Source organism: Pelobates fuscus, chromosome 6 (assembly GCF_036172605.1).
Source record: "Pelobates fuscus isolate aPelFus1 chromosome 6, aPelFus1.pri, whole genome shotgun sequence".
Taxonomy (NCBI): domain Eukaryota; kingdom Metazoa; phylum Chordata; class Amphibia; order Anura; family Pelobatidae; genus Pelobates; species Pelobates fuscus.
The window spans coordinates 137,652,864-137,666,097 of record NC_086322.1 but is presented as its reverse complement, the minus strand read 5'-3'; the positions used below and the strand labels follow the sequence as shown (position 1 = coordinate 137,666,097).

Sequence of the window (13,234 nt, the reverse complement as noted above, 5' to 3'; positions counted from 1 at the left end):
GCCATCTTTCATCCTTTCCAGGGGCGGGGCTTATGTGCGGGAGGCGGGGCTTTGTTTGGGGGCGGGCCTGTGCCCGGGAGCCTGTCAGTGCTCTCTCCAGCCCCAGCTGAGCTGGTCTGCCCTGCATTGCCTCGGGCTGTAACAGACTGTTACAGTCCGATGATATATCATTTAAACACATGGCCAGCAAGTTGCTGGCATTTGGGGGGGGGGCCAAGGGGAGCACAGCATGATATAGGGGGGGCCATTTCCCCCCCCCCAGCGACGCCACTGAGCGTGTGTGAGCTGACGCTGCTCCAACTAGATGGCTGCCGTGGCAAGCAGGCTTCAGCCTAGCAATGTGTTCCGGGAGGCGCGGAATGAACGCCACGAGCGGAGAAGCTGCTCATGTGTGGCCAGCAAGGTGGCCGAGACCCGCAAGGGGCTAGAAGGGGAATGTGGGACCAGGGATTCAGTGCGGCAATGACTAGAAAGGCTCCACGGACGCACTATGGGTGGCAGGGAGGAAGCCTCTTTGTAAGCCCCAGGAACAGAGAGCAGCTCAGCACAGAGGAATACCATAGAACTGAAACACCTAAATACAGTATCCAAAGGAACAAGAGAAATAAGCAATATTTAATCGGCAAATACAGTACAATATAGAAAAAAAACACAAATACAGAGAAAATAATTTAGTAAGAACCCAGAGCAGACACACTTTCTGAGTTGGGGAATTCTCACCATTCACACAGCCAAAAAGCCCCACCCAAAAACTAGACCGGATAATAACATAACTAAACTAAATACAGCTTACAATTCAAGGTAAAAATGCATCATATAGTAATACATGAGCAATAAAGCAATAAACAGGAGCAGCAGCAAAGAAAGCGGGAGTGGGAGAGTCTGTCTGAGAGTTTTATATTACTGTTCTTTTTCTTATTGGTTGTTTCCTGAAAGTTATGGTAAATATTTCTTTGCTGCTGGAGGTTTCAGTAAAGATGGTAAAGCAAATATGATGCCTCCTGTAAGATGTAAATGTTCCTGTAGAACATTGTTTAATCTAGGTAACCAGTATTAAATTGTAGATGTATTTTTTTTTTTAAATATATTTTTCAGCATCCACAACAGACCACAGTGACTTTGACTGCTTCCTCTGTGTGTTCTTGAGCCATGGAGAAGATAATCATGTGTATGCTTATGATGCACAGATTGAAATCCAAAGGTTGACTAGTCTATTCAAGGGTGACAAATGCAAGAGTTTAGTGGGGAAGCCAAAGATTTTTATAATCCAGGTAAGTATCTGTCCTGTCATTAAGAAGTATGCATATGCTTAATATTTTCTATGCTTCTGTGATTCTCAATACCCATTATAAAAAAATCTGTATAGGGCAATGTGCATGTTTTATTTAAGGGACACTATAGTTACCAGAACAACTACAGCTTATTGTATTTGTTCTGGTGAGTAGAATAATTCCCTTAAGGCTTTTTTTGCAGTAAACACTGTATTTAACACTGGCCGCTCCTCTGCATGGAGACACTGAACTTTCCTCATAGAGATGCATTGATTCAATGTATCTCTATGAGGAGATGATTATCCAGGGATGTGTCTGACTTGTGCTGGCTCTGCCCCTGATCTGCGTCCTTGACACTCTCAGCCTATCCTATTGGAAAGCATTGTGATTGGCTCAGACAATCACTTCTGATGATGTCAGCAGACCGAGGAAGTTCAGAGACAGACAGGGGCAGAGCAAGCAGCTGAAGACTTGAATACAAATAAGATTTTACTATATTTAGGGAGGCAAGAGGGTTCTAGGGGGCTTGATGGTGGTTTTAACATAATAGGGTCAGGAATACATGTTTGTTATCTTGACCCTATAGTATTCCTTTAATCGGCTTAGAGTACTCTTATTGCACCACCCTTAAGATAATGTAAAAACTTAACAAGAATCCAGGTCCAGGCAAAGTTCTCAGTGAACTGCTCCTCACTACTTCAAGATCAGGGTGCTGTCTTCATAATGTGCCTTTAGTTCACCAGGCTGAATGATTGGGAAGAAGCCTGACATGCATTCACACCAGACTGACATTCCAGTTCTTTGGGCAGTTCTGGTTATGTGATTTGCGTCCATGGCCCACCCTTTCACCCCACCCACTGACATTCTGCTTCACCGGACACTCTGTTAAGGGATATGGATTTACTTGAGAGATGAAAGCGAGAGATTAGCATAGGGTATGTGTTTTCTTGAAGCTATATCCTATGCGCTTCCCTCTAGAACCACATCCAGCAGGTACACAGGGCCGCAATAGGGGGATGACAACCATAACGTCTAGCGGCGGAATGCCGCCGGTGCAGCTGCACCGGGGCAAGCACGCTGATGGGACCCATCAGTTGGCCCAGGAAGCATTTAGGGCCACCTGATAGGCCCTATATCTTCAGGGGCCTGGTCAGGGCTGCAGCTGTGTAATCGCACAACCAGGCCCTTTTAAACAAAATGCAGTCACAACAGTTGCTGGGAGGAAGTGACGGCCGATCACTTCCTCCCAGTGTCTGTATGTGTCACTATGTATGTCTGTGTGTCTGTTTAGTATGTATGTGTGCATGTCTGTGTGTATCTGTGTCCTTTTGTATCAGTGTTTGTGTCTCTGTGTGTGTATATTCGTATGGGTTGGATTTGGAGGCGGGGCCCAAAAATTTCTGATTGCAGCGTTTCAGGTACATGATGCTGGGAAGGTATGACTGTTTTAGAGTTTTTTGTTTAATAAGATTCTGTAATTAGGCTCCACATAATTGTCAGCACCATGCCCAATGGGCTCTAATCTGGCCCTGATGTGCATGTATATTTTATTCTACACAAAATGTAAAAGGTATGTGGTAATGCACCTGTTTTTTATTTCAGGAAACAATAACATTTATAGAAAAAAAAAATTACCTTAATTTCTTAGTTAAATAGTTTTTATTGATGTCTTCTCCTTCTGAAGGCTTGTCGGGGAAATCAACATGATGAGCCAGTCTTGGCAACGGATTGTACGGATGGTGTTATCGACGTCCCTGACACCAATGTAATTGAAGTGGATGCTGCATCCGTGTACACATTGCCTGCTGGTGCCGACTTCATTATGTGTTACTCTGTAGCAGAAGGTAACTTAGTTTAATTGTATTTCTTCCAGCAATTTAGGACTGTCAGTATTAATATCTATATATACCATTGATCGGGGCTTCACAAATTTGTTTGGAATCTAGGAGCCAGATAATAAAGTTAGGAGCCAGTTTAATTTACGAGAAACATACAATTCTTATAGGGACACTGTATAGTCACCAGAACCACTACAGCTTAATATAGTTGTTCTGGTGCCTATAGCCTGTCCCTGTAGTCTTTTCAATGTAAAAGGCAGTGTTTACATTGCTACCTAGTAAAACCTCTAGTGACAGTCACTCAGAGGGCCGCTAGAGAGTCCTGTTGCAGTGCTGCACAGTGTGCAGCACCTTTGTTCAGCGTCTCTACGCTATGCATGGAGGTGCTGAATGTTATCTGTAGAGAACATGCACAATATCTTCCCAATGTTTTCCAATAGGAAAGCATTGGTTTAGCTGAGATCTTAAAGACTGATTATCTCCACCATAAAGCCGAGGAAAACTGGCATGGCGTGGGAAAGAAGGTGAGTAAAAACATCAATCTCGTGATCGAAGGGGTGCAGATACCGAAACACACACACACACACATACACACACACTGACATTTTCCATGTTAATTTTAATCCACCCAGCCTCCCTACCTTTGGGAGAGCTGAGTGGATCTTTCCCTGGGGTCCAGTGGGGCTGCTATTCCTGTATGTGCGGGAGAAGTGATCTTCCTACAGCTCCTCTCTGCTCCCTCACACTGTCTGCAGTGACGCCGGGGCCGGAATGACGTCTTATTCCGGCTCCCGGTATCAATACACAGCGCAAGGGAGCAGAGAGGAGCTTCAGGAAGAACACTGCTCCCTTGCGCGCTGTCCAAGCCTGCCACCTCCATGATCCCCAGGGCAGCCGCCTGCGTGCTGCTCAGAGTGACCGGCCAGCTCCATTGTTACCCCATACTGTCTTTAGCTAAAGGGCTTCAAATCCCAGGCGCCAGGGCAAACGTTCTAGTCATCATGTCGACATGGCACCTGGGATTTGTCGAGCCCTGCCCTTGTTTTGGATTCTAAAGTAAACTTACTCATTGAAGTATTTGGTAATATGTGATGGGTTAAACTGAAAATGTGGCCTTAATCTACTCAAAGATGCCTGTCTCAATTAAAGCATGGGTTTTGCAATGTTTTCCTGTGAATTGATGGATTATGAAAATGTCCATGACAATCTATGCACTTTGCATTGCTTATGGTGATAGTGACTTTAGAAATACCCAATGTTAACATGTTCTTAGCTTTTTTTTGGAAAGTTATAGGATAATAAGTACAAGTAGCACTTAGTTATTTCCAAACCATTTTTTTTTCAAAATTAATTAAAGTTGCATTGTAACACGGTCAGGAATCCCTGAATAACCCTTCACATGTATATATTTTTTAAAAGAAGATAACCTAAGGTATTGAACTTGGGGTATATGGACTCCTTTTCATGCAACCATTTAACCACCAATCTATGCCAAATTTAAAGAAATAAAATAATTAGTATTTTTTTTTTTTTTTACCCCAAGTAATTTAAGAATGCATGTACGGAGAACTCTAAGGATTACTGCCAAAGAACACCCCAATATGTGTTCAGCAACATCTCCTGAGTACAGTGATACACCCCCCCCCCCCATGTATAGGTGTGTCGGGTTCTCTGGGGGCTAAAATACCTTATTTGGAGGGTGTGAATTCCAGTTTTCCAACTTGGAATTTTCACAGCTGGTCATCATACACGCATGTCCCATTTGGGACATTTTTGAAGCCAGCTAATGTAATTTACCCCCATCAAACCATATATTTTTGAGAAGGAGACACCCTAGGGCAGGCATAGGCAACCTTTTGGCACTCCAGATATTTTGGACTGCACCTGCCATGATGCTTTGCCAGCATTATGGGTGTAAGAGCATTATGGGAGATGTAGTCAAAAACATCTGGAGTGCAAAAGGTTGCCTATCCCTGCCCTAGGGTATTTCAAATGGTGGTATTTTAATACTTTCCATGCACTAATTCTACCACCAGTTTTTATCAGACTCACATTGTACTTTAGGCATGGATTCTCAGTTCCTGTTATGTGTTGCTGACAAAGAATACCCCAATATGTGTTCAGCAATATCTTCCGAGTACAACAGTGCCCCAAATGTACAGGTTTTTGCAAACTTACAGGGGTCAAATGTAGGGTTTTCCCCTTTTCCATGTTTGCTGGGCCTATGTTGCCTTTGAGACCATATAGCAGCCCAAGAATGAAAATGAACCCCATCACGGCATACTATTTGTAAAAGTAGACCACCCACGGTATTCAAAATGGGGTATGTCCAGTCTTTTTTTTTTTTTTTTTTTTTTTTTTTAGTATCCACTTAGCCACAAACGCTGGCCAAAGGTAGGGTTTTTATTTGTTTTTTGGCATTTATTTTTACACAAAAACTGCGTTTTTACTGGTGATTTCATCGTCGTGATAAGTTTTAAACACTCTTATTTGTGTAGAGTGAAGTCTCCCGAATATAACAATAACCCCCATGTACAGGTTTTATGGTGTTTTTGAAAGTTACATGGTCAGTATAGGGCTTGCCCAATTCAGTTTGCCAGGTTGGTTTGCTGGGTCTATGTTGCCTTTTGAGACCATATGGTAGCCCAGGAATGTGAATAATGGCATACCATTTTCAAATGTAGACAACCCAGGGTATTCAAAATGGCCAAAGTTAACAATGCAGTAGGCCTGTAATAAAGAGGGCAAAAATAAGTGTATCATACAAATATATATATATATATATATATATATATATATATTCTACAATACCTCAATATTACTTGGATACGACACGAGATGCCTGATGAATCCCTAACCGGTTCAGGTATAGGAGGATGATGTCCGGCTGTGATTTGTGGAGTAGTCCCGGCTCTAAGGGATGCTGGACTATCTGTGTATACTTGGCGAGATAGAGCCTAGACCTGCAGTGGTGTTTGGTAGAGATGGTAACCCAATGATTTGGGAACTCGAGACATACGATTTATACAAAGCCACCATTAGTATTATCCATATAACATAGCGGCAGGCTAGTTATTGCCAAGTGGTGAAGAATTCAACTAATGAGGGTGACAGGTGAGGCCCTGCTAGTTGTCAAGTGGCATGAGAGGCTCTATCTATGCGTGGGCCTGAGTGGAGGTAGAGGCCACCGACACGTAAGTGGCGGGGTGATGGCCTCTCGGTGACTACTAAAGTATAAGATAGAATGGGAGTGACAGGTGAGACCCTCCCTATGCAACAAAGCGAGGCGAATGTGTTGGGCTGATGGCGTCGTCCTCAGAGTATGAGGGGTATCTCCAAGTATGAGGATGGGTGTTGGCCTCGCGGGACCACTAGACTATGGCATAGAGGCTAGAAACCTACCATAGTGGGCACTTAGATCCCTAACAACCAGCACTTATCTGCTAATAGGGGACCTCAGCGTGGGTCAGATCATGGACCCAGCTAGACTGTGGACCCCTTTAGAATGGAGTCTGCGTGGGCCGGACTGAGAATCCATTTAGAACGGTGACTAAGAACGTATGCCCCTATGTGGGCCAAATCGTGGATCCATGTAGAACAGTGACCGGGAACGTATAATTGTAGATCATACTAGCTTTAATGTAACTATAATCTTAATTATATTGATGACAGGAGGTGAATATTTGCTGAAGTCTCTTTCCTAGAACTCCACAGCAGCACATTAACACAGAAAAAAAAAAAACCTACTTAGAAAAAAGTAAGAAACAATAAAGGCCCCCTCCCAACCAACTTCCTCTTTCAATCTGTGACAAAACAAAGAACAGAAGCAAACATATCCATCTAGTAGTAGTAGAAGAAGTCAAACAAAATCAACAGACTACCTCCATCCAGAACCCGAAACCGAACGTGGATCCGCAGATGAACCATTAAACTTTATCCAGACGTAGGTATTGAACGTGGATCTGTAGAAGAACCATTAAACTGAAACGAGATAAACAGTCAAAAGCTCCGGTTAGTAAACGAAATGTACTGTGAAAACATGAAGACCCCATAATCAACTACAGACAGTACAATATCTATAAAGTCTCACCCCGACTTCCCTCAGGAAGGCAAAACCACTGACCTACCTAGTCCTAGTTTTGAAGAACAAACTATCAACTAGAGGTGATCAAATAAAACAAACAAAATTAACATGGGTAGGGTGAAACTGGGAGGGAAATATTCGCCTCCTGTCATTAATACAATTAAGATTATAGTTACACTAAAGCTAGTATAATCTACAATTTTATAACATGACAGGAGGCTTCATATTTACTATTTTAATGCTCAGACAGCACAGGAAAGGAAACATGATCCTTCAGTCTGAAAAAAAAAATAGTGGAAAGCGTCCCCCAGGACCAGTCAGTTGACCGCAGGATGTCCTGGAGAGAGTCGCCCTCGAGGAAGGAGTCCGAAGCCGCCGCGCTCCTAACCGAATCCACTCCGACGGTCGAATTAACGCTCGCCAATGACCACTACCACAAAATTCACCAAGTCAGGGTAGGAGAAAAGAGCAGTGTGTGAGGTCTATCATAAGAGATCAATAATTGGTCGGAACTGGACAGGTGAAGCGAAGAACTAAGCGTCACCTAGTGAGACAGAGCAGTCGCTACACCTAGCATAGGGGAGTCGTGGAAATATGGGTAGAATACAGCTGTCGAACCCGACTGGTACGCCAAGACACCGCGAAGGTGACTCTCTGGGGAGAAAGAAAAGCATCAACATCGAAGGTACGGACCCTGGAGACTCGACTGAAAGAAATTCAGCACAGTAGGAAAAACAAAATCAGTCAAAAACTGACGGAGGGAAAAGTCTCGAGTATCAGGCCCAACCTGGAGAAGTGACAAGACCGTGTGTATGTCCCAGAGGGAGGAACACTAGACGTCGGAGGCCGTGAAAGTCTCATGCGTCGGAGAAATCTGCAAACCCGCAGGTGCAAGTAGTAAGTTCAGAACACTGGTTACAGGGCCCGTAAAGGGTTGGTATCCCATTCCAGGCACCAACGACACCAGGAGTTCCATGCTAACAAGAAGCATCATTTAGTTCCAGGAGCCCCGGATAGGGTCTAGCAGACCGCGATAATGTATCGACCTTCCAGGTTCCCCTGACAGTCCAAGCCACTAAACAGAGGGAGCCATCCACCACAAGGGGTTGAAAATCGCCCCGGAAGTCCGAGAGGAGCATTAGTGGGGATGGTGGCAGGAGTGGATCCTGATGGGTTAGATCCAGAAGTCCAGGAAACTAGGCCTGACTCCGCCCTAGAGGAGTCAGCAATACCAAAGATACGCGTTGATGGCGAACCTGCAGTAGGACCCTGGAGATCATAGCAAACTGAGGAAATGCATAAAGTCCCTGCACAAAGGAAAACAACCACCGCTGCGCAAGCCGGATCCGGAAGCCAGTTGAAGTAGGTCGGGCCTGATGGTTGCCTTGAAAGCGAAAAAGGTCCACCACGGACGTACACCTCTGGGCCGTGATCTTGAGAAACATGGGATGTAGGAGTCTCCAAACGCTGGCGTTCCTCCAATGTCCAGAGGACCAGTCCACCGTCGGGGTCAACACCCCCGGAAGATATCCAACCTGGAGAGTGATGTTGCTTTGGAAGCAGAACCTGTAAATTTCCTTCATCACCTCAGAAAGCATCCGGGAGCGAGCATCAACCAGGAGGTTGATGCATAGCACCGCCGAAATATTGTCCATTCCGAAGAAATGGCCGTAATCGGAAAGATGACTCGCCAGGCTCCGAATCGCGAACAACCCCGCAACCAATTCCAGGCAGTGTATGTTGAATTCTGACCCATCTCCGAATTGAGGAGAATACTCGGTCGTAGAATGGTCTGCGCGGAGGAAGTGAGCCTTCAGGCGTTGTATGGCCCTGTAGTGAAGCGAACCCGGGTAGCTCGCCAGGATCGATACGGAGAGGAGGCTCCCCATACGTGTCCAACATCCTCAGTGGAATCCGGTCTTGACGTAGTATCCTCCATAATTCCTTACATATGTTTGAGAACTCAGATAGGGGAAGGCATAGGAGGCACTCCCTTGTGTCTAATCCGAAACCCCAGAACTCGACTACCTGTGATGGAGAGAGGGCCAATTTTCCTTGGTTGTCCACGAAACCCAGGGACTCTAATAAGGAGACCGCAGAGTGCGTCTGACATTAAAGCCTGGAGGGCTCCTCGCAAAATCGTCCAGGTAGATCATACAGCGGACGCCCTCTGATCGGAGACGCGATCGGGCCCAACCACATGGGAAAACAACACGGAGCCGAGCTGAGACTGAACGGGAGGAATGTGAGTTGGCGAAGAGGTAGCCATCCTTCAAATTCAGTCTCCAGAACCAATCTCCTGGGTGGAGGAGGTCCTGCAGGAGGTGGAAGCCCTCTACCTTGAAATGTCAGCAAATGGTGAAGGCGTACATGTTCCCCAGATTGCACACTGGATGGAAATCCCCGGGTGACTTCTCCACAAGAATAATGGTGCTTAAGAATCCCTTGTCGTCCGAAATCCACCAGACAGGGGACCCTGGAGGAGTGAACCTGCATCGGCGGGGATTGATGTGGGTATCCCTGTTCGTCTGTGAGTCTGGCTCCCTCCACTGCGGTCCGATTTAATGTGAGTTGAAACCCGGGGGCAGTAGGACGTGAAGACCCCCTGACTTGGGGTCACGTCCGGTATGTGTCGTGAATGTGGACACGATGTGGTCAAATTCCAGGGACAGGGCAACCTGCCTTGGATCCTTGATGTCCTGACGGCCGGAAGTGGCTGGCAACACGACTCCGCTGTCGTCCAGCTCTGGCAAAACACGGGAGCCTTGTGCGCGAAAGACCCATTTCATTGAGGACTGTGTTTTGCTCAAGGCAACGAACAGGTTCACGTGCTTGTGCAGTTATGTGAGGAAAGGCTCTCCGAAGCGTAGACCCTTGGCTAGGGGGGCCCCCAGGTCCTTTTATCCCAAGTCCAACAGCTTGGTGTCCATGTGTAAGAGTACTGCTGTCCTACGCACGGTGCAGAGCCCAGTCTCGTATGGAAGCTGGGTCCAGGGTAGCACCCTTTGAATAAGTCTCGTCCTCCATCATGAGTATTCTTCCATACCCCCAGACCAGAGGCCTGTGGACCAAATAGTGCACGTACTGTGCCAGGTGATTTAGATCCATTTGTGGATCTCGGTGTCTCGAATACATCGTCCTCCAGCCTAGAGGTGGGTGTTCCTTGCGTAGAATGACCGCCGAATTCGCGGGGCCACATAGTGTTGTCCAGCTCATCCTCGCCCCACCTGACTTCCCTGGACTGCCTGTCTTCCGTCCAAGATGGCCAGGGGCGGTAAGGGGTCCTCCTCCCCCTCATCGGCGAGTCTGAAGCCACAGGACCCTGTCGTTGTGCTGGAGCCTTGCCCTTTTGGGAATGAGGTTCAGGGCCTTCACCCTTCCCATAGTACTTGGGCGCTCTTGCCTGATGTCTCCTGGGAGAGTCTGACTCTACTGAGTTGTCTGCCGTGATCGTGTTCCCCTTAGAGCCCCTAACTTGAGGGGTGCACAGAAGGGCCCTAGCCAGGCATGGGATATGCTTGCAATGTGACGCAAAGGGACAAAGGCAGAATAATAGGGGCAGCATCCCAAATTTGTGGCCAAGGCAAGATAGACAGCACCCGCGACATGTATGCATACTTAGATGGGTAGCCACACCGGGGTCATCCCGTGGCTGGGGCACAGACCGCGCAGGCCAATCTTGGGGCACAGACAGCGCAGGCTAAATACATGTGATGCGCGGGAATGATGTACGGTCCGCTGAATATGGCAGAATATATTGTGGGCAAATGTGGGAAATGTGGGCACAATGCCTGTAAAACAAAACAAGACAGACTGTATTTCATCTGCCCAGAACAATGGGTAAAACCAAACTGATAAGTTAATCACACAGAGAACAAAGTGTTAACTGCACAATAGTATGGTGACTTCCTATCATAAAATTCCCAGCTCCATAATACCCTATACATGCGTATGCTCCAACTATGGAGCAGAACAAAGCGGGAACAAGAACACGTGGTGTGCACCTCCATGTCTAATGCCTCCCGCGTGTAAACGCACGGAGCCAGGAGGGGAACCGGAGTGAAGCCAGGAGCCGTCGATCCCACGTGGCTGTGTAGTGCTCACTGGCATGGTGAAAAAAAAAACCCCAGCACTAGTTAACCCAAACGCCCGACCGGAGCAGGTTTCTGTGCAGGGGAGGGTACCTAAGGCAGACCGGGAGCTGCTGCTCCCATGTGGTAGGCCTCTTACACCTCGCCGCACACAGACCGCGATACTGGGTGTTATTTTCCTGCGGCCCGGCGATGGGGAAGGTAGGCGATGTGAAGAGAGGGGAAAGGCCCAGGTGATGGGTCCCGAGCAGCAGCGCAAGGCCAACTGCTGCAGGACACAACACGTGGGGCCACCGGAGACGTTCTCCGCGTGCGACCGGAGGAGGCGGCTAAATGGCAGTCTCCCACGATCTCTGCGTAAAAGAAAAGCCCACAGATGGGGAAAAACTAAGAGGAGAAGGGAGAGAGAGTCTGGTTAGCACCCAGGCAGTGAAGGCATTAGAGAAACATCAGCTAAAGGAAGGCATATAGGCAGAAAATATACACAGGATCTCTAACCAAATAGACACCAAGTATACACAAAAGATACCCAAATATAAACCATAAATATGAGATATACACAATATATGCACACAATATATATGCACAATAAATACACCATATATACATGAAATATACACAAAATATATATATATATATATATATATATATATATATATATATATATATATATATATATAATTTATATTTCCATTAAATCCCACAGCCACCCACTAAGAGCAGGAGGCAGTGGTACTCTGACCTGTGCTTGATGTGGAGTAATTGGTTGGGAGCGGACCTTTTATTGTTTCTAACTTTTCTGATTGGTTGTTCTTTCTGTGTTAATGTGCTGCTGTGGAGTTCTAGTAAAGAGAGACTTAACCCCTTTAAGGACCAAACTTCTGGAATAAAAGGGATTTATGACATGTCACACATGTCATGTGTCCTTAAGGGGTTAAGCAAATATGAAGCCTCCTGTCATGTTATAAAATTCAGAATGGGCCAGATCGAGGACCGAAATAAAAGAAAGTAACCTACCCCACTGGTGGACACGAGGCAAGACAGGCAAACACTGCCAGGAAGGATGAGCTCCTTGGCAGGACAATGGTTAGACAAATGTGTCACCCAGATAAGTGAAACCCGGGTATAAACCATAGAGTAGGGAAACAGGAGAGTATAGAAACTTGGCAAAAAGAAGTGCAAAATGTGCCCAACCCAGAAAAGACGAGGTGCAACCCAGCGATCCAGGTCAAGAGACAGAGACCCAGTAACAAGAGCATACCAGTGAGCACGTTAGAGGTGCAAGAGAGCAAACCTCAACGCCGAAAACACCAAATAAGTGAAAGGGACAGGCATACACCAGATGAGCAAGCAGGGGCACACCAGACAGTAATACCAAACGCAGAATCATAACAGGCAATCATACCCTACGGTGAGTCACTAGAAATAGCAAAATACACACAGCCGAGTCACACATACCCGCAATACAATGACAACCAGCTATCCATACAGTAAGTGACATACCGTAATATTGTATCATGTGCAAGAACTAAGCACCCATGACACAACCGGATTATGAAACGAGAAAACATAATGCTCCTGGAACATACAACATGCAAAATCTCTTTTTTACATGTCAGTGATTTGCATGAAAGGTTGCACTTCCTGTATCAAAACAGAAGACAAATCATGGGGGAATAACAACTACACACCATATGAGAATACATCACATACACTGAACTAAAGTGTATACCATTCCCAGGCTGCATTACTTAAAGGATCACTATAGTGTCAGGAAAACAAACCCGTTTTCCTGACACTGTCATCCTCCGGGTCCCTCTCCCGTGGCGCTGAAGGGGTTAAAACCCTTTCAGCCACTTACCTTTATCCAGCGCTGGGCTCCCTCTGCTCTGGTGACCTCTCTTCACCTGCCGACATCAGCTCCCGAGTGGAGCGGAATGCGCATGCGCG

General features: G+C 46.3%; 1 protein-coding gene across 1 annotated transcript in view; it reads left to right on the top strand.

Moving 5' to 3' along the window:
• LOC134615520 (caspase-6-like) overlaps nt 1-13,234 on the top strand; it is a 46,648-nt gene that overhangs the window by 28,117 nt on the left and 5,297 nt on the right. Inside the window, exons 6-7 of the mRNA XM_063460051.1 lie at nt 1,096-1,271; nt 2,956-3,115. Of these exons, the coding sequence (XP_063316121.1) occupies nt 1,096-1,271; nt 2,956-3,115 (336 nt within the window). The remainder of the gene's footprint in view (nt 1-1,095; nt 1,272-2,955; nt 3,116-13,234) is intronic.